Here is a 22372-nt window from a genome sequence, read left to right as displayed (position 1 = left end):
AAATGACCTCAGAAAGTTTCAGTTTCAGAGGGTCCCGCCCCCTTGTTCGTGATGTCATGCCAGGATGTCTTTCCTTGCTCTAGAATCAAAACAATGGCTTCAGATTTGGAGAAGATGCTTTCTTGTTACTCATCCAGTGATGAATATGATTCAAATAGTTCTGAAGAGGAAAGCATAAATGTTTGCAATCGATTAAATAAGTCCTTCCGGATAATTTTGAGGCGTCTGGACTCCAATGTAGCTCCTAGAAAATGCAAAAGTTGGCGCCCAAGGTCCGTTGGAAATGGTCTGATTTGTCTGCTGGGAATTTGTGTCAACTAGTATCAAATAGTAGTCTTGGTGCAACGCACAACGATTCACCATTGCGTTATTTATGTTTTTTCCTTCTAATTTCGCCATCAACACGGATCAACACGAAGTTTTCAGACCAAACAAAGTACCGCAAAATGCATTGTGCGTCGAAAACAAGACTTCCTGAATATTCAGCGCGAGTCTTAAAACGTAAAATATAGCTATATGTGGTGGAATCTTTGTAAAATACGCTGGGTAGAAGTCATTTGAAGCCATTTTACAAATTATGGACACAACTTGTCCGGAGGCGTCGGTTGTCCTTTAAAGGTCTTGTTTTTGAGTTGGTGACGAGTCCGTACGTGACGTCACTGAAGGAACACCCCTGACCGAAAAAAAAGGACACATTGTAGCAGTCCTTCCATCACGTCAATGCACTTTGCTGTGCTTGTTTGGTCTGAAAACGTCATGTTGCACCAAAAGGATCCAGAAGAGGGCGACCAAGCTCCATATACGGAATTTATCAGCCTGTGGAAACGGGCTTATTAATTCCTCACAGGGAGCTTGGTCGCCATTTTCTGCCACTTTTCTGGGACGCTACATTGCAGTCCAGATGCCTCAAAATGACACGGAATGGCTTCTTTGAATTTTGCAAACATGTATGCTTTCCTCTTCAGAACTATTTGAATTATATTCATAACTGGATGTGTAACAAGAAAGCATATTCTCCGAATCTGAAGCCATTGTTTTGATTCTCCAGCAATGCAAGACATCTTGGCGTGACGTCACGAACTGGGGGCGGGACTTTCTGAACATGCCCAATTCGCAGCTCAATTTTTTGCAGATTTTGGACACTTTAAGTCATTTTTTATTGGTGTTTTTGCATTTGAATATTATACTGCGTGTTTTGGGTATTTTAGATACTATAAAACGTTTTTCTGATGTCAGTTAAGAAACAAAAAAGTGACATCAGTTGTCCTTTAAGTCGGAATGCCCTATTCCCACTTAAGTACAAAATGGGGTTACAAAGCTGACACCGAAGGTGAACTCTGGTATAAAACGTGGACCACCTGTACATGGAAATATTTAACATGCATCACAGGGAAATGAATTTGTCTGAAAACTACACTTGAACAGGTCTTTGGCTCGTGGACGTTCTGGAGAAAAAACATTATAAAATGTCTTTTTATTGGTTTTATCATGTTGTTATTTTCATCTGCATTTTTTTCGAAAGGGCACTTTAAACAATTAAATGTATTTTATTTTTATTTTTAAACAAATACAATTCAGGAGGCGAGATGGACATTTTCACCAAGTTCATGTTTGCTTGTGTTTTCCTGACATTTATTTGAATGGTTGATTGCACTTGTCAAAATGCCGTGAGCAGTGACGTAATCCCCTCAGTCACCAGGCAGAACCACTCAAACCAAGAATAACCAAGCTTTTATGATAGCGTAATGGTTGTATTGGGTGTAAATCATGTAAATGATGCCCAGAGTGAAACGCTCGTTTGAAACGAAAGAGCTAGCTAGACCAATGTAAACAGAGCCATCTTGGGCTGTGTTAACTCTAAGTTTTTAAAACTTCACTCATATTAGTCTTGAAAGCCCCTGACTTTGCACCCCGTGCTTCCAAGCCATTGACAGTGTGGTTTTAAAGCGAGTAGGTATGGCCTTTAGGCAGAGTAGCTGCCACACAAACACAAATCCCACACATTAAAATAACATGATAAAAACAGCTTACACGGCACGCTTTGTTAAATAATACGATGTATTGCACCATCATATCATAGCACCACATTTGGCCTAGGAAGAACTGCTGGATACCCATGAAACCTTGTGTAAAAATGTGTGGCTTTGAGCAACAAAGATTGTTTTCCAACTGATCGACTACTTACTCTCCTCAGCTCTATTTACACTATTTAGTCCCCGATACTTTCCCCGTGATTGTTTTGAACATATAGTGATACTCAAGCGAGTTGTAATCTCTCCATCGCAAAATCACAATGGACCAGAGATTTTGCATTACTATAGACTCAATACACTGGTTTTGGTGTTAATTTTGGCAATCGTCAGTTCTTTTAAGTTCCTGGCAGGCGTACCAAATGCTCGGAAAAAAACAATATAAGAATCAACAAGCAATGCAATTAACACATAAAGAGCACTGTTTTAAAATAGATGTTAGCCAAATGCACAGTTGCACCAGCTGCAATATTACGACGTGATCATTATTAACCCTAATGTACATTGCTGCACACCAATAAATGAGTTAAGGTGTTGCGTTTGCCAATGAAGCGATGGGATATGCTAACCAGACTGAAACAGTTGCAACAATCTTTTAAAAAGCTATTCCATCCCCAGCCTCTGTGAGTGCATTTGAGGCACTTCACTTGCACCCAGCATATATAAAAGTACAGTGCGGAGAAGGATCTAGTAAGTTTATGTTGCTGGGGTTTCCAAACAAACACACATGTACAGTCAGAGACCATTTAGCCAATTTGGGGAAAAAATGTCGATGTCCATTTTCGCTCAATGACTGAAAAGTACAATATGCTAATTGTCATGACACACTTTGTTGTCATGTTAATAAACCTTAAAGGAGAAAGTGAGGGCTGACAGACCTGTGGCGTAGGACAGATCATACTGCCCTGATAGCAGGGGGTATCCCAGGTGGTGGTGAGACGGCATGATCCGCTGGGAAGGTGAGGAGCGTGGCCGGTCGAGATCTCTTTCCCGATCTCTTTCCCCACCAGCTCCTCTGTCCAGCTCCCGCTCTCTGTCGAGGGAAGGCTTGTCCCCTACTGTCGGAGATTTGCTTTTGTATTGGCTGGCGTGTTGATGTAAGATGTCGAGAGCTTTGGAGTCTGTAGCCATTTTGTTGACAGTAGGGCTCGTGCGGGATTTGTCATTGGCCTCTTCAGCTCCGGCTATTTTACTGCCGTACGGCGAGAACGGATATCCTCCGGGAAGGTAAGAACCTAGACGAATAGAAATATGGATGGGTTAATTTTGGATTTACACACAATCTTCCTCTTTTTCCTTTTGGCTTTTCCCTTAAAGGGGTCGCCACAGCGAATCAGTGTCCTCCATCTTCAGAGGTTTGTTTCGCATGTTTGTTTTGGCCAAGCTTTTAAGTTGGATGACACAACCCTCTGTATTTATGCAGACTTGGGACCGGCACAAGAAGACACTGGCTTGTGTCCCCTTGTGGCTACAGAACAAGCAACTCTATGAACTGAATAAAAAAGGAAGAATAAGAGGGAAATTACATTTCTATCAGGCGGATGTGCTATGATTTGTGTGTGTAGATCTGTATCTATATCTAGCGATACATCTATATATAAATATATACTGCAGATATACTGTATGCCCATCCATCTATTTTCTGATACGCTTTGTCAGGTTGCCAGCCAATCAAGGTACACCGAGACAACAACCATCAGCGCTCACACACACACCTAGGGACAATTTCGAGTGTTCCGTTAACCTCCAATGCATGTTTTTGGACTGCGGCAAGAAACTGGAGTACTCGGAGAGAACCCACGCTGGTCCTCGGAGAACATGACAACTCCAAACAGGAAGGCCAGAGCCAAGATCGAAACCCATGACCTCTCTGCACTGTGAGGTCAATGCGGTAGCCACTTCTTTTCCTTTCAGCTTTTTCCTTCATGGGTGTCCACAGCAAATCAGTTTCCTCCACAAAACCCTGTTTTTTTTTTACATCCCCTTCCCTCACACCAGCTCATTTCATGTCCTCTTTCACAACATCCATAAATCTCCTCTTTGGTCTTCCTCTTGGCCGCCAGTTCAAGACAAGGTTGATGCACCAACCACTGGGACGGATTATATATTCAAACAATATGAGTGTAATTTATGAGTGTAAAAAATAGATTGTTTTGATAATAGAGCCTTGATTTTGACCTTTGTGGTCTACATAAAAATGACCTCAACATTATAATACATCAAGAATCTGTCCATATTTGTCACTAAGGTCATTGTAATAAACATTCGATGTATGATGTACAGTGTCGCCAGCTATCTCCAAATGACCATGTCAAAGAGGCAGCAGTTGATTTAAGTTGTTGAGATAATAACATGTTCTGCCATTTCTCTGGAGTGGCAAGGCGAGACCGATCGATCTCTTTTGATGCACTGATAGACGCCCATTTAAGAATGGATGTTCTTGTTTACTTCATGCATTTTGAGGCTTGTGAGTTTTATTTGTATGAAAAATGTCCTCATGCAGAGACTACACACAACCACTTTGAATTTTGCAAACATGAAGTGATTATAATGTGATTAAAACTGCTCCTGGCAGCTTTACAATTTACAAGAATGACTGCAATTACCAGTGAAACAACATGACAACTGCTGAGCACGACACCCGGACTGATGAGAAAATACATTTGGGATATTGATCATTTCAAACATAATTGCAATGATTGTATTATTCTACTGAATAGATTGCTGAAAGTAACGTATGACTGCAATGAGTTATTCACTAGCGCCCAACTTGTGGGGTGATGTTTTAGATGTTCTCAAAAGCACAATTTTATGGCATACCTGGGTAGTTCTGCATCATGACCGAAGGCATGCCTCTGTAACCAGGGTGGTTGGGGTCATAGCCTTGTCCATAGGGGTAACCATGCATGTATGGCATGTATCCTTGGTGCTGAGCTAGTGGTGAAGAGAACTGCAAGTGAGCGTTCGTACGAGAGTCTTTGCTCAAGGTCCGAAGTTCCTCAGAATTAATTCTGGGGTCAGTCATTTCTTTGCCGTCCTCCTTAGGCCCGCTTTGAGAGTCCTTCGGCCTGCACCTATCGTCCTTTGATTTCCTGTCACGCTCCCGTTCTCTGTCCCGTTCATCTTTCCACCGAGATTGTTGTTGTTGGTGATCACCTTCTGCTTGAGCCTTCTGGTTCTCAGGGTACTGCTGGTGGTCAGGGAAAAAAAACATGATAATGATATGGGAAAATACCAAACACACTTCTGATAGAAAAAAGCTTACATTTGCACACAACTGGAGTATGTGCACAGACTTAAGAAGAAAGTGTAATGGACACAAAAGAATAAGAAGAGTGCACACATAAATTCTGTCCAGTTCCTGGAAATGTTGCGTGTTAAGTCCCTGCCGTTTTTTTACAACCACATTCAACCAATGCAAAAGTCAATGCAAAGCAGCAATTACAATTCTGATCAGTGATGCATTGATCAACAGCTCTTTATCAGGAATCATTGTCAGGGTAGAAAAGAAAAAAAAAAGAGATAAATAAAGATAATTGTACGTGTACATAAAAGAGGCCCTTGCTCAATTGATGATACGCTTGAATTGTATTTACCTGTCTGTACCACACAGCCTGCTCTGCACCAGCCTGAACTCTTGAATCCAGCGATTGCTTTGAGTCCTCCTTGCCGTGGTGACCCCCTTCTGTCAGCTTCATTTTTAGCCCTTCAACTTGCTGGGACTTGATGTCCTCAGCCTTGATGTTTCCCATAGATTTGGATAAAATTTCAGAGGGCGAATTTCTGGATTTACTGGTCGGCTGCAGTATCTTTCCGCCCTCCGACTGAATTGAGGATTTTGAGAGGTTTAACTGCATCACATTCTTTTGTTTCCAGTCATCCTTGATGGAAGCTTCTCTTTCTTTCATGACCATGTCCGCCTTTTTCTCAGCGGCGCGGTGCTGTTCAGCCATTTGTCGCTGACGCTCTTCAAATTGCTGTCGATAGGCTGGGTTGGTATTCATTAAATGGTTATGGTACGCCTGATCGGAATGATACGCATACGGGGGTACATAGGCATACTGATTGTAGTAAAGTGGTTGCATATACACGTTGGGTCGTTGTTGAATGACCGATGGCTGCTGCTGTTGTTGCTGTTGTTGCTGCTGCTGGGCAGGGGCAATGTCAGGTTTGCAATCCTCATGAACCTCAACTTTGACTTTCTCCTCAACTAGATCCTGGTCGTCCTCTCTTTTGATCTTGACCTGACCTTCCGTCACTGGTGTGCCTGGATTTGGTCCACCGTCCTGGGGGTTGACATAATTGGGAGAGTAATACGTCTCATAGCCAGTATAGTACGGAGACTCTTTGCTGGGCGGAGGATTTGGGAAAAGAGCTTTTTTGACACTTTCTCTGAGTGCCTGGTCTTCTGTCCTATTTTTGACATTTTCGAGCTTGCCCTCACCGTCCTCGCCAGCATCGGAGATGTCCGAGTAGGCCGGGCTGTGAGTTTTCACAGATGAGTTGTCAGCGCCATTCTGGTTCATGTGAAGAGGTGTAAGAGGCTGTGGCATTCCAGTGCCATCTATCCGACTGGCTACTCCGATGGATGGGCTGGGAGCATTATCTGTAAAACTGTAGATCTTGTCAGCCTCTGCCTTGATGCTTGCCAGCCGACTCTGATGAGGGTCTGATGACCCATTGTGGAGCCCCTCGGCTTTATTTCCTTGTTCAGGGACTTCTGTGTATGATGCTTTTCCTTCCTCCAGCTTACCCCCCTTTCCCATCGACTTGGGGCTGTCAGCATCCTTCCCACCGTCCTTTTTCTTCTTGTCTTTCTTCTTCTTGTCTTTGGTGCTACTTGAGGGAGGATCTCCTATGGCAGGGGTTTTGGCTTGAGTGCCTTTCATTTGGGGGCTTTTGGGGATTCCTTGCGAAACAGGGGCAAGTCCCGGCGAAGAATTTGGGTTTCCAGCAGGGAAAGAATAGATCTGTTGTGGAGCCGAGGAGCCAGTGGCAATTGCTCGTGGGGACTTGATATTTTTTGTGCCCGTTTTGTCAGTCTTTGTGTTAGCCTTTTTGGACTTGTCAGAACCTCTTTTCTCATCTACGCCATCATTGCTGGCTTCATCAGAAAGACATGCCCCATCCTCACAGCCTTCCATCGGTGTACTTGTTTCGGGTTCCGTTTCGGCAATTTTTTTCCTGCTCTGCTTTGAGCAAAACTTACCAGGTGATGGCGAAGTACTTTGGACCTCAAAGTTTCTTCCTTTTGGCGTGACTGACCGTGCTGGAGAAAAGGAACCCTTGTGCGAAATTGACGCACCGTTACAGTTCTCGGGTTCAGGGTGAAGGGTGGACTCCTCCCCGTATTCACTGTCAACATCTAATTCCAACTTCACATCATCCTCCGTGTGGGCACGAGCTTGGTGGTATTTCAGACCATTAATGTGCTTATACCTCTTGTTGCAATTCGGATGAGGGCAATCGATGAGAGCAGGTGACGGGCAGCTCCGATCAAGGGGAGGTGGAAGTGGCTCAGTCTTGATGGAAGGAATGAGAAGACCCGATAGCCCGAGCCCTCCACTGTTGGAGTTTGTCCGCATGCGCTTGTTGCCTTTGGTGTCCTCTGAGCTTGAATTCGGCTCCATGTCTGATGGTGGCTTGGCCTTCCGCTTTCCAGTTGAAGAGGGACTGGCCTTAATATCCTCTGTGTTGCTGTTGGGAGGAGTGCGGCGCTCCGATGGTGTCTGGCTGCCCCTTCGGCCCTTGCTGTTCGAAGCAGCCCGGGTCTTGTTGTTGGTGGCGCCCTTGTTGTCTGACGAGTTGCTATTCTCGTTGATCGGGGTGTTGCTGTTTGGTCTCATCCGTTTACCTCGGCCACGGCCGTTCCTCATTTCCAAGTCACTGGTAGGGGATTCGCAAAACCTGGAACCAGAAAAAGGTTTTGTGAGGACTGTAAAGGTAAATTAGCCAATTCCTCGAGAACAATTCGGCAATATATGAATGCAAGCAGGATGGCGGCCAAATATAGCGCAAAGGGTCAGTGTTTTCGAAATTATTTATAGATCAATGTTTCAGGACTTGCAAGTATTTCTTTTTGTGTTGATAGTTTCAAACTACAGCTGTACATGTATTTGTGCAACACTGCAAAGCGTAGTATACATTTTTGGTTCCATTTTAAAATTCAGTAAATACAGTTTTATGGCTCCACTATTGCCTTCTACTAAAGTGGCGTCATCATTTACAAATATGTCAGGTAGCTGTAACATTTAAAAATGTTTAATGTATTACCACCTCAATTATTTTTAATAATCTTTGTTACACACCTGAAAGAATTCAAGCTGAAAGCAAATGATGGGTATAGAAGAGCAGCTGCTTGCTGGTGTGATACGATGCAATTTACATCTGATCTGATTAGTCCACTAATCACAACAACCATTGGCAACCACCGTAGTAGCCCTAGTACATATGCTGGGAATGTTTTCAAATGAAACTAGGTTGAAAAACATTTGCAATTCATTGTATGTTGCTTTATTTATATTTTGCCGAATATCCAAGTTTAGTGGAATGTGATGTTGAATTTCAGACATGGTCTCAGTTAAGAAGAATGTTTTGTACTCGCTTAGCCAGAACAACAATCATGAAAATGTGGAGGTTCATATTCAGGTCAACTATTTCAATGTACAACTTCTTTTTCTGAGATGCAGAAGAATACACAATACACATTGTCACAATAATTATTTTCTATTTTGCCACAGGAAGCAATTGAAACAGGGAAGACACATCATTCTTGATGAAACTGTGAGACAAATAAATGTTATCTAATTTAGACTATTCTAATGTAATGTATTCTAATCTAATCTATAAAAACACAAGAAAATAGATCCAGCATCTTTTCGATCATGGTAATATTCATTTACTGACACATTGGATGAGAGGAGTCTGATAACGCCTTCACTTTGGGAAAGCAGAAAGACAACAGTTCCCATGACAATTAAGTCTACCAATGTCCAATACGAGAAGCCAAACGGTTAACATGAGAAGAAGCCGCACACAGACAAGTCGTGCAAGCCTGAGGTGTAAGGTAGACAGGATGCATAAGGTCATGCATAAGGATGCAAACAGATAAGTAAATCGAACATTTCTTACCGAGGTGGAGCCCAGTCGTGCCGTGTACAGTCCAAAAGTGTGCCCACATAAGTCTTGTTTCTCCAAGTAACATTTACCACCAACATCCCTGTGGAAAAAAAAAAATCATATTTCAAGAATTAAAATCACATCTGTCAATTACAATACGTGTGAGTAGGAAAACACTAAGAAATCAATGAATGGATCGAACCATGACGGTTTTAATAGAGGTTTTCAAGACAATCACATGAGGCAAAGCCCTTTCTTAAAACTGTAATGGTTTGGGGACTGATTTATGAGCAAATCTTAAAAATTGCTTGACGGGAATCCCTGTGAGAATAATCACACACACTCAGGTTACCAGTCCAAAATGCACTTAGCACATTTCCCGTTCAAATAAACCATCTTGCAGTTTAGGACAGTTCCCTGGAGAGTGATTATTTATCATTTTTGACATTCCTCTCGCCTACCTTGGTAGAAATACTATGACTTGGTTCAAATATTTTCAACCAAGATACGCTCTTGGGTTTAATAAATGTGGTGGCGAACAGTTTAATTTAGCTGGAGATGTCCATGTGTGCAAGAAAAGCACGCTGACTTCATTGGAATGACAGCAATCTGTCACTTCTGTGTCGATATTTGACACCCGTGAATTTGGTAGCACTCCGCTTGAGTGACACAATCTGAGATATTCTGAGTCGGATATCTGATCTCACCTTGCATTTCAAATCTAAACTTAGTCCTGTGAAATCTCACTTCTAAGTGGGACTTTTTTACCCTCCCCAAGATGTGAAAGCAAGTATGTTTAATCTGGCACCGCTTGTAAAGTCAATAAAGCTTGACAATTATGTCAAGAAATGTTAACAAAGACATTCCATTAAATCAAACAATTGTGGTCTTGCAGTTATTTAATTCAACTGCACATGACCAGCCAAGCAGTTTTGGCTGATGAAGAGAAACTGTGGTGCGAAATAACATTCTAACTTGACTTCATCACCTCTCACTTTTGCTGAGATGGTGACCTCAGTTTGCCACTTCAGCACTGCGGAGAAACTAAGGGCTGCAGTGAGCTAACTTATCTAATAGCACAGGAATGCCGGCTGGCAGCTTCCATCGCTCAGAGCATTTTATTAGCTGAGGAAACAACTCTTGCTCACCTCATTTTCCCTCTCTCCTTCATAATCACTTCTTCTTTTCAAACTTATAACCATTCTCCACTCACAATATTTTCCTCTCCAACAACTTCCCCCAGCCCCTGGCTCTGGTCTATAAAAGCAGGTGAAAAAGCGTGTCGATCTCCAGCATTTTCACAACTATGCAAGTTTGTAGGCCACTAAGGCCTAAACACATGTCAATATCGATTGTGTCTGCATGGAATGAAATCATATATCTCGACTTCAGCACATAAAAAAATCATTGACTTGTTCCAAAATGCCTTCAACAGCTGGCGAGAATCCCCAACTGCTCGGGCAGCTGTTGTGGTAGGACATAACTAAAGAAAAGGCAAATGAGAGAGTAGATAAGCTCAAACCTTTCCTATATTACTTTCTTTAAGTTATGTGTTTCAGTGTGAAAGTTTTAAGATTTAGCAAGCAAAAAGCCAGAGTGAAAAAAAATATTTTTTCAATCAGAATAATCTTGTACAAAATGAGAATTCTTCACATAGTCTGACAAATTTACCTTCTGGGCACAGTATAACATATAACAATAATAATTCATCATTTAGTGGAATGGTTATCTTTTCTGTCGGTGTAATGATCAACTTGTTATACTTGAGGGATTTTTCTGGAAATTCAGCAAAAACAGAAAGTCAGCCGTTTAGAATGGTTTCGTCACTTTTGAACTTTCAACCTAGACCATGTCTGGCAACAGCTCTTGAATATATAACTGTTCATTTTTCCCAGTATCACATAATACACCATAAATCTATTCAATCCCCTCCATCCTTTTTCAGCAACTCTTGAACTAATACGGTGCCTCCTAAGTAACTTGGCAGCCATCCCGTCAAACAAAACCAGCTCATCCCTAATTGAATTTGAATGTAATTTTGGGTTGGCTATGGATAATGGTAAGGCAAGCAAGGCAGCTTCATTTACATAGCACATTTCATATACGGGCTACTCATTGTGGTTCACGTGTTTTTTTTCCCTCAACACTCTTGCATGAGCAAAACAAAAGTATATTGTAAAAAATAATAAAAGAACATAATGATCATGTTTGAAAAAAAAAAAAACAATTGATCATACATACTGCAGGTCTGCATTCGAGGGTGAATGGGTGTCTAATTTCTATTTGTCAGTTCGGTGAAGACTGGTTAGTCCCAACTCAAGACACAATAATTTACAACATTCGCATTTTATTGTCAAGAAAAGAACGCGAACATAAATGAAGACCAATTCAATTGAATGTGACATACTTGAATATATTTGAAGGAAATGGGCCACTGAACTAAATCAAAATGCAGGCACACGAAGCTACAGGCATAATTGGCCAAGAGAAAAAATAAATAAATAACCTAACGCACCAAAGAACAAATTCTACATTGAATGGACCGTTCTGTTCTCCTCCGTCAGTGACATTTAAATATTACAAAGTACAATTAAGATATTGATGAAACCAATATGGAAAATGGTTTGATAACACTAATTATGACCATTCGAGCACAGGGAGGCGATTGTTGAAGGTTGTCCACTTTTGTGTGGTTTTTTTGGGGGGTAGGGGTGGGGGGTGGGTGGGGGGCAGCTTCAGAAGTTGTTGGCGGTTGTGATGTCAACCAGAAGAACTTGAATTTTAGGTATGAGGAAACATTGTTGCTAGGATAACCGTTACCGTTACCACCGCCTGCGCAAGGAGGAACACAAAAGGGTTTCTCTGAATATCTGCTTTTTAAATCACCACCAAAATGTTGCATGCGCGCTCCTTTCCATTTATGCACAAAAACGCCCACGGAGCAAATCAAGCTAATGCATCATGTACACGAAACCACTGGAAAAGATTCCCTGGGTATCCCGTATAAAGATTGAGATTGGTGTCGCAAAAACATCAAGTATGATTTTTGTGTCTCGAGGGGACACAATGCTGCAGGATTAGTCATTCAACAAGATTTTTTTCCGCCTCTTATAAGTTGTGATGTGCATTTGGACCGCTGATCTGTTATAATAAAGTCGAGTGCATACGTTATAAATTGTTAAATGATTAAATATTTTCATCTGTTTCATTGTTTCTACCAAGCAAATTCAGTCTTGGCAGTCAATCTTTTCCCACTGATGTAAATCATACATTTATGCACAAAGGAGGCAACATACTTGGTCTGTGTTGGAAGCAAAAACGTCAGCTTAATTTGCTGTTCTTTCATCACGACTCCTTTTAATAGTGCCAGAATTCAGGGCACCGTGTCAAAACATGAAAGAATCAGCCACATAATAGGAAAAAAAGTCACGATTCAGCCTGTATCAAGGGTTATGACAGGAAAAGTCCAATTTTCTCAACTTACTCAATTTATTTGTCACATTTTTTTTCCTGTGACGTGAACAAAAGCGTTGGAAAGATTGAAAGGTAAAAACAGCTTGTTGCACACTAGCCCACTTAATGACACCCTCATTAGGGTCACCCAAGACAGTTGAGTGAAGGCTGAATTAATGAGAGGAAGGGCCAATCATTTCCATTCAGTGATGTTGAGCAACACATTGCAGCCTTTTGAGAGGCCACCAACTCTCTTGCGTACTTGTATGGGATTACTTTTGGGGAAAAAGGCTCATCCGAAATGAAATTTTAAGTCAAGAGTATTTTGTGCAGCTGCACAGGTGAAAGGCAGTTCGAGTCCCAACGTCTTCTCTGTTTTAATACTTTTCACGAGGTTGCAGTGAGAACAAACTATAAAGTTCTCTGTTTATCAAGTTCATTGGCTGACCTCCGCTCTGCACACATTCAAGAACGACTCCGTAGGATTAATGAATGACTGTCAAAAATCGAATTTGACATCACATTTTGGAAACTTTTCAGAGAAGGAAAGAGAGTTTGAATTAAAAGTTAGCTTATGTGAAGACTGATGAGCACCAGCAGGTATTTTTGATACCAACCATAAACAATTAAGTGCCAACGAGAGGACCAAAGTGTCAGGTATCATGATATAAAGAAGAAAAAGGATATGGCTGGTGAGATAGCCTGAAAACTCTTACTCTGACAAAAAACAATCATTTGAGCGATGCGGTTGGTTTATACATCATTAAAGTTTGTATATAAAGGGATCTCTCAACTGCACTTTTGTGGATAGTTCGTAAAATGAAGCACAACTTCCGAATCATTATAACCAGATTGACAGAAAGCCATCTTATGTCAAAGAAATTCCGGGATAAGTATACTGTAACAACATGAATGTGAAGAACTCGAAAATGTGAGTGCATGAGCTAAAAGAATCAATTTACCATCATATATATGCCCGTTAAATCTGTAATCAGGCGATATTTGCACTGTACATGAACTCCCTCTGAGATGAACGTGCTGAACAAAATGAGCCATTTTAACGACATTATGGGTTTAGGACTTCTATCACACTCCTTGATTTTAAAGAATTCTGTAAATTAATGAGGAAACCATCGATGAGAAGGTTTCTTCAGCCGTCATCTGTACAAAAGTGAAGGTTTCGGACGTAACCTTCCGAACCGTCCGAAACCTTCACTTTTGTACAGATGACGGCTGAAGAAACCTTCTCATCGATGGACCACTCCTGTACGACTGAGAGCTTACACAGACGTATTAATGAGGAAAGTAATTAGCTGCTTTTCAGTTGGAAACAAATATATACACACTGGGAATCAGGCATGGTCTCATGTTTAACTTGATGATTGTCACTGGTATTACAACAGAAAAGGAATGACAAACATTGTTCCCAGTCAGACAGGAATCGGTTACACGTGGCTAGCAGAAACAAACATCAAGTAAGGGTTTTATTTGTAAGCTGACATCTTTTACAGGGACTTCATCTGGGCCCCATTTGAAATGTTTGCAGGCTACAATCTGGTTCGTAGGACGTAAAAATGTGAAGTTGCTTTCACTGACAGGAATGACAGCCTGTGAGAAGGTCAATTTTCTCATTCCTAGGGGAGGCAGAAGAAGGGTGCATTAGTATGCTATGCACTTCTGGAACATTATCAGCCACATGCAGCTGTGGATGAAGAGAAGAATGCATCCGAAACTGTGTCAGTACATTAAAAAGGGCAACCAGACATGTCGGGACCTTTTGTCGAAATCTGAATGTGATACACACGCCCCCTCCAGAAAACAATTTGAAAATGGGGGAGTTTTTTTTTTCTTTTGTCATCTGGGAAAGTCTACAGCCATCTTGTTGAAACAAACCCTCTGGTATTTTCCTTTAAGGAGATGGTACTGAGATTAAGAGACAGTTCTGCCAAAGACACATCGCTCATGCACTCGTTGACATATATATAGCAAACATGATATCTTATGACAAACACCGGTGAGGAATACAATTCCTTCAGGGGTATGATTGATGTTTTAAAGGCTATTTTCGTGCTTGGAAAAAAGGAGTTCCAGGCCAATTTGAGGTGCAAGGCACAGGTCTCAATGGCCTCACTCTGGCAACCTCTTGTAACACAATCCAAAGACTAAATTTATGACTCAAGTATATCAAGACAGCAGATTTATCCACATATCCTTTGGAATAATTTATAAAACATTCTGAGGAATCCTGCAATCGAGGAGTTGTAGAATTATCTCTCGTATATTGACTACATTAACTCATTCACTGCCAGACGTGCAAAAATGTGTCCATTCCAGTGCCTGGGTTTTTGTCATTGTCACTCAAATTCCAGGGCCCACAGATTATTGAGTTGATAAAAATTGGTAAATTGATTGGTAAAAGATTAAATTAATTTGTGTAACCAATTTACTTGAAAGACAATTTCCACCACACATTGTTCAAGTGCAAACCATGCTTTGCAGTCAGTTAAAAACTGAGGTTACTGACAGGTGGTCTTCACAAGAGCTGTAAAAAAACCTCAAGTGTCTTTCAGCCACAATTACACCACTCGTTTCAAATTGGATCAACGCTGTACCGCTTGGAACAGTAAATCCTGATCTGGATTGTGTTTCCTCCAGCGGGTGTACATTCAGGACAGTGCGAGATATACTAAGCATCATAACCGTGTACACTTTGACAATGAACAGTAAAAGAAACACAATGTGGTGTGTGGTGTGAAAAGAACCATGTTTTTTTTCTCTCTCATTTTTGTTACCTACTGCAAAAAAAAGACAAATGTTTGAGATTGCGGATACCGTTTACAATTAAAATGCATAAAACAGTTGCAAAAGTGGTCAGAGCCATTGAGTACGACTTGATCAAAGGCTGCTTTTAATTTCCACTTTTAGCACACACAAGTGAACCAGGAAAAAAAAGGGAAGTAATCCACACCGTTTATGTCGGTGTAACTCTTTCACACTAACGTCTCATCCCTTGAAATGCCAAACAAATTTTAACTCGTTTGCTTAAAGCAGTGATCCTCATGAGACTATGATGTAATGGATAATTTATGAGTCCCCTCAGTAATCTGCAGAGAAGTGTTGATTCTGTGGGCAACAAGTATAATTCTGTGGAGAGGGATTCTTGATTGAGAGGCTAGAAAGTTGGTTTTCTCCGCACATTAAAAAGACTGTAACTGTAATGACCAATTATAAAGCAAACTCTTTTTGGATATTATTTTGAAATACATGTATACACATTACAATCAACGTTTGTATAATATGTGTCTAGTTTGGGCATATTTATTGGATTTTATTTGCATTAAATTAGCTGACTTAAAGAACCAGCTCAGATTCAATCTTAGATGTAGACAGAGCCGGTTAATTCCTAAATGCTTGAAGCAAGCACCCCTGGAACCCGGATACTTAGCCGATAAAATGCAACAAAATTATACTAGGAAAATTCTACATTTGCGAATTAGGAGACTTAACATAGAGATAAAAAACAAACAGTCAGAAATAGAAACTTATTATCAGCGATTACAAACTAAACTTACCCACAAAATCTATCAGGAAGTGTGTGAATTTACTAAATCCGGTTATATGAGGCACCACAGCAAAACCAAAGATAGACAAAAGGGTAAATTTCAAAAATTACTTTTACTGAAACAATCTCAGCTACTGGTAAACACGCGAAAAATTAGGAATGAACAGTTTGCAAGGGAGAATTGGCTCAAAAATTTGTCAGACAGAGATCTCTCAGAGACAGAAAAGGCGGTACTTACCAAAGGTTTAAATTTCTCAGTGACTCCTAAAACTATACCTACAATAGATTACATCACAGCTACTGAATCGGCTATTAAAAATAACAAACTTTCGTATGCAGGGGCAGATGATCTACGCATTAAAATATCAGCTCTTCTCAGTAGTGCCAAACTTCCTCCGTCCAACATAACATTAGAAGAGAGAAAGGCGTTAACTACTCTACAAAAAGACAAAAATATTACTATTTTGCCAGCAGACAAGGGCAGATGCACAGTGCTTCTCAACACATTGGATTATGAAGACAAAATAAATAGGTTAATCAGTGATTCTAACACGTATGAGCAACTAAAAAGGGACCCTTCCAATAGATACAAGAAAGAAATGATTGACTGTCTCCAAAAGTTAGAGAAAGGAAAACATATAGACAAACAGATGTATTTTAGATTATACCCGGAAGAGGCCACGCCATGTATCTATGGCCTGCCAAAAATACATAAAGAAGGGTTCCCCCTCAGACCCATTGTTTGTAGCATTGACTCCTCTACATACAATGTAGCCAAATATTTAAAAACTATTTTAGCTCCGTTGGTTGGTAACACAGAATATCACGTAGAGAACACCACAGGGTTTGTAGAGAGGATCAAAGACCTCATATTGGAACCTGAGGAAACTTTGGCATCATACGATGTGACTTCTCTCTTTACATCTGTCCCAACCCCAGCAGCAGTCTCAGTGGTGAGGACGAGGCTGCTGGCGGATGTTTCTCTGCATGAAAGAACCAAACTTAAACCGGATCACATCTGCCAATTATTAGAAATCTGCCTTAATACTACGTATTTTCAATTTCGGGAAAATTTTTATAAACAAATTCATGGTTGTGCTATGGCCTCACCAGTTTCACCCATAGTGGCTAATCTTTACATGGAAGAGATGGAGAAACAGGCCCTCACATCCTTCCCAGGGACAAAACCGAGACACTGGTTTAGATATGTGGACGATACTTTTGTCATAATTAAGAAACAAGAAATCCAATCCTTCACAGATCACCTCAACTCTGTAGACTTCAACATTAAATTTACTTGTGAGGACATTCAAGAGAACCAACTAGCCTTCTTGGATTGTAAAGTAATTATAAGAGGACAGAGCGCTAAAAACAGAAGTCTTTAGGAAGGCTACGCACACTGACCAATACTTACTTTTTGACTCTAACCACCCTTTACAACATAAACTAGGAGTTATCAGAACCCTCCAGCATAGGGCTAAACTAATACCAACTAGCACTGAAGGTAGAGAAAAGGAGTCAAAACATATCAGGAGAGCACTCACTAACTGTGGGTACCCTCAGTGGTCATTCAACAAATGTCAGAAAGAAAGAATAGGGAATGAAACCAATAATTCTCAAGATACAAAAAGGAGAGGAGTAGCAGTACCGTACATTGCAGGAGTTTCTGAAAAATTACAAAGAGTCCTTTGGCAACATAAAATTCCTACCTATTTCAAACCGATAAACACGTTAAGGCAAAAATTAGTGCATCCAAAAGATAGGCTGCCAAATGAAAAACAAAGTAATGTAGTTTATTCCATACATTGTAAGAATGAAAATTGTAAAGAGCAGTACATTGGGGAGACTCAACAAATTCTCAAAAAAAGACTTTATCAACATCGTAGGGATAATATAAGTGGACCTCAATCGGCAATACATTTGCACCTAAAAGCTAGCAACCACTCATTTGACGACAATGAGGTTAAAATCTTAGCGAAAGAACATAGATGGTTTGAAAGGGGGGTAAAAGAAGCGATTCTTATAAAAAAACAAAATCCTTCATTAAACCGGTCTGGTGGGGTGAGGTTCAATTTGGATCGTTCATACAATAGCCTGCTTAGGCAAAACAGGTTAGGCAACTTTCGTAATGCTGATGAGGGGCGTTATGCTGATGAGGTGATACCGGTGGGAGTGGGGGTAATAGGCCAGTCGTTAGTCAGGAATGTAGGAACAATCAGTGGGGCCACAGGGAGGGGTCCTCTGCCCCCCCAACCTGAGAGTAGGGACCTATCATAGCTGTGTCCGGCGCCACCATGTCTGGACATTAGGGATATATAAATGGGGCCGATACGACCAGTCAGACTTTGGTTCGCTGACGAAGCCTCTTGGATAGGAGGCGAAACGTCCGAAACCTTCACTTTTGTACAGATGACGGCTGAAGAAACCTTCTCATCGATTGCATAAAAAAGTGCACATTTCACCGCACTATGGGCTTGAGTGATTAGAGAAAATCTTGACCTGAATATTATGAAACATACGCATACAGTATGAAAGTATGAAAGTAAATACCGTGAATTCAGTCGCTCAGACAATTCACTAATTGTGTGGCAATGACATCATCTTTAGTCGACGTCTCCGTGAAATAGGAAGCTTGAAAAAGCTTCGCCTCATTTGCCCCAGATCGTTCTACCTGCTTCCGCATCGCTCATCTCATCAAAAATACATGCTAAACCATATTTACTTGTCGTTGTACTAAGTTCATCCTGTCTACTTGATATCTAATATTTAGTTCTGCAACTGCTGTTGCTGTGACGTTGATTTTGTGTGTGTCATTCAATGTCGCATGCGTGTCACATCACGGACACGCTGCGTTTGCAACTTTATTTTCTCATGTGAACGAGTGTAGAAGAATGGATTTCACACAAAAACTGCTGGGATTAAAACTACCCTGTAAAATATTCTACAAATAACCCTATGTTCTACGAACTGTTTGATTTCGGCGAAGGGCTTTGAAATCAGGGGGCAAATTACTCGACTGTAGAATCTCAGGTTTCTGGGGGAACTAATGCATATGTAATCCATGAGACAAACATATTTTAATATTGTGAATCTATACATTATGTGGGGCCTTTTTTGGAACAGTTTGCAGTGTAATGAGTGTATGTGTGTGTGTGTGTGTGTGGGGGGGGGGGGGTCAGGGGGTCTTTGGCGAGAGAGGGGTGAGGGGCACTGGCAGTGAGCAGGACTATTTGGCCAAGGAGGCCCCTCTGTGTTCCTTTTCCCCTCGAGCAGCAGCCAGTGCATTCTGGGCTGTATTTCAAGAGCAATAAACCTCTCCAGCACTTTAGAGATGACATTTGGAGGTATCAGCATGCTAAGCCTTGGAGGGGTTAGCCCATCGCAATGCTGACGTGACCCTGGGAGCTGCCACTGCCTCCTCTGTGCAGAGGGGATTTGTGTCAGTACTGGGCCTCAAAATACCATGGTTATGACCCGCTACCCCCACAACCTCCCGTTCTGCTGTCTACGCTTCACTTGCCACCAGACTGACTCAACAGCACACATTTGCTTTTCCTCTCCTCTAATGACCCATTTCCTCCATCATCACCCGAGAAAGCGTCTCATTGTATTTATTTACTGATGTGGTAATTCGGAGCACTAACCCACATAAGTGAAAATGTGAAAACCACAACCATTCCAGAGTATCCTTCTAGTCTAAGATGAAGAACTTCCTCCATCTTTGCTCAAATCACAGAGGAAAAAAAATGATTCTGTCTTATCAACCAATATTCTTGTCATCAATGTCCAGGGGTCAAGCTGCTTTGATTGCTTTTTGTTTACTGCTTGCTGCTTTTTCATCCATTTCTTTCTCTTACACAGAGTGAGTCTGTTCTTCATTTACTCCCACAAGGCTGAAAGGCAGGGGTGATGAAGCAGCTGTTGGCTGGCATGTGAAATGCAATGCACACATGCGCACGCACGCACACACACACACACACACACACACACACACACACACACACACACACACGCACGCACGCACACGCGCACACACACACACACACACACACACACACACACACACACACACACACACACACACACACGCGCCACACACATGCTCGCGCTTAAACAGCTTTGTATGAGACTTGGCAGGCAGTAACGTATGGCATTGTTCATCACCACTGCTAATCAGGATGGGTCCCTGCAATGTTTTTTCCCACATTTATCTCTTCCTTTCTAATACTACGCTTGACTTGTTTCAACCAAATTCAGTGTTCAGGTGCCTGACAATGATAGAAATGTGTTTTTGCAATAATCTTTTAAGTCATCTTTACACCAAGTCTTCATATTTAAAAAATAAATTAGATATCAAGTAGACAGGATGAACTTAATACAACTACCAAGTGTTCATGTTCACTTTGGTCCGCAACATCATGAAACCCCAATCAGGCTTGTGTTTCTATTGCAGCATTGATTGGCGGGATGTGATAGTTGTGTCGGTTACATGAATAGCATATTATAGCAGTAAGACACCATATAACTATATGAAAATAAGTCCATCCATTCAATCTATTATCCTAACCGCTTATTCTCATGAGGGTCGCGGGCATGCTGAAGGCTATCCCTGCTGTCTTGTCGAGGTACACCATGAATCAGAATCAGAATCAGAATCAGAATCAGAATACCTTTATTCGTCCCGCAATGGGGAAATTTGCAATGAACTGGTTACCAGGGAATTGCAGGCCTCCTATTCAGTAGTTTTTTTTATATACTTCCCGTTACACAAAAAAATGCCATGTCTCTGTTAAGCAATATCCTTCTATATTGCAGTGAATCGAGCCGCACAACAAACCACATGATTGCAACTTGAACCCCAAAAATAGGATTTAGGAAAGTGGCACGGATTAAATAACACACCCACAGAAGCTAGGTTTAGCCATGAAAATGTTAATAGCTGCCGGTCTCCATTTTATAGCATAGGATACTTGCAAAGAAAGGGTCACACAAATGCTCCCGCCTTCCATGTCCCAAAACAATGCCGAAGGCAGCTCATGAAGCCTTTCTCAGTCCCTATCAAATGAGGCCAATTTGCCAACAAATCTGTCTGCGCCAGTGCAGCTTTCGTAAAGACGATTGTTGCGTGTTTTGGAGACGCAGAGGATGCTTTCTGATTGCGGTGGTCGTGAGTTGGGAGTCAAACAACAAAGAGATAAGCATCGCGATGCATAGATAGCACCGTTTGTGGCACTTATCTCCCAAAATGCTCATAACATTTTATTTTCGCTCAACCATCGACTACATTCACTTCTAAACAGCTGTGTATTACGATGCACGCACCCTTCTGATTTGTCTTTCACAGCCTACAGTATGTGCATGCTCCAACCATAAATGACTGGTGAATATTCAGGTCAGAATTGGCCACTTTCATTGGTCAACTGTGACATAATCTCTAAGTGTATTGGTCAACTGTGACACGACTATGCGCTCCCGATCCATGCATACCAAATCCAGCAGACATTTAAACAGCTTCTTTCCCCAAGCCATGAACTCTTTAAACAGTAACCAAAATAGAACTGTATAGTGCCTCTTTGCAATTTTTTGATGATATTACCAGTGCACCGTGTTCTACCAGAAACAAATTACTTATGTGTTCCACATACTTGGCAATATAGATGATTCTGATTCTAATGGGTAACATAGTCTTGTCACATTAAAAGCAGCAGGGTTCAAAGTATGGTTATAGTGCGGAAAATACAGTCGTGAAATTGATCCTGGTGGTTTCTACCACATGGCTTACACCTGCACAGTTAAATCTCCAAGTTCCCCCCATCCCACCAAGCCCCTTTCAACAAAACCACTCCAGTAGTTTCCGACCGTAACATTTAATAACCACTTAAAGTATTCCCCCATGCGACCCAGCGGACCAATCCATAGCCTGTTTTAGCCAAAATAGCATTTTCAAGGGTGCATGAAAAGGGCAAACTTTTAACTGAGGCGGGGTAGGGGGTTACATGCCGAGAAGAGGTGGGGGCGGTCACATTGTCAGAGGCAAAGAATAAGGAAAGGCAAATGCAGTGCTGATGTTGGCCCTGAGCCATGTTTGTGTCACTAACAGAAGTCTCCTTGTGTAACTGCCACCCCTGCCGCAGGCCCTTGCCTGTCTCGCTCTCAGTTCGCATGAAGAACAGTCAACGGGTGAATGGCAGGAATCTTGGTAGAAGAA

At 41.4% G+C, this 22372-nt stretch overlaps 1 protein-coding gene across 2 annotated transcripts in view; it reads right to left on the bottom strand.

Moving 5' to 3' along the window:
• Window positions 1-22372, bottom strand: part of znf609b (zinc finger protein 609b) — a 97853-nt gene that overhangs the window by 3573 nt on the left and 71908 nt on the right. Inside the window, exons 4-7 of one of the 2 annotated variants that reach the window (XM_088992104.1) lie at window positions 9162-9249; window positions 5627-7937; window positions 4851-5217; window positions 2909-3265 (exon numbers count right to left, since the gene is read on the bottom strand). In XM_088992104.1, coding sequence (XP_088848230.1) covers window positions 2909-3265; window positions 4851-5217; window positions 5627-7937; window positions 9162-9249 — 3123 coding nt within the window. Of the gene's footprint in view, window positions 1-2908; window positions 3266-4850; window positions 5221-5626; window positions 7938-9161; window positions 9250-22372 lie in introns of both variants that reach the window. The other variant, XM_088992103.1, reaches the window with a different exon arrangement.

Source organism: Hippocampus bargibanti, linkage group LG03, assembly GCF_051943395.1.
Source record: "Hippocampus bargibanti isolate YZ-2025 linkage group LG03, ASM5194339v1, whole genome shotgun sequence".
Taxonomy (NCBI): domain Eukaryota; kingdom Metazoa; phylum Chordata; class Actinopteri; order Syngnathiformes; family Syngnathidae; genus Hippocampus; species Hippocampus bargibanti.
The sequence above is the reverse complement of the archived record's forward strand: the minus strand, read 5'-3'. Positions and strand labels throughout refer to the sequence as shown.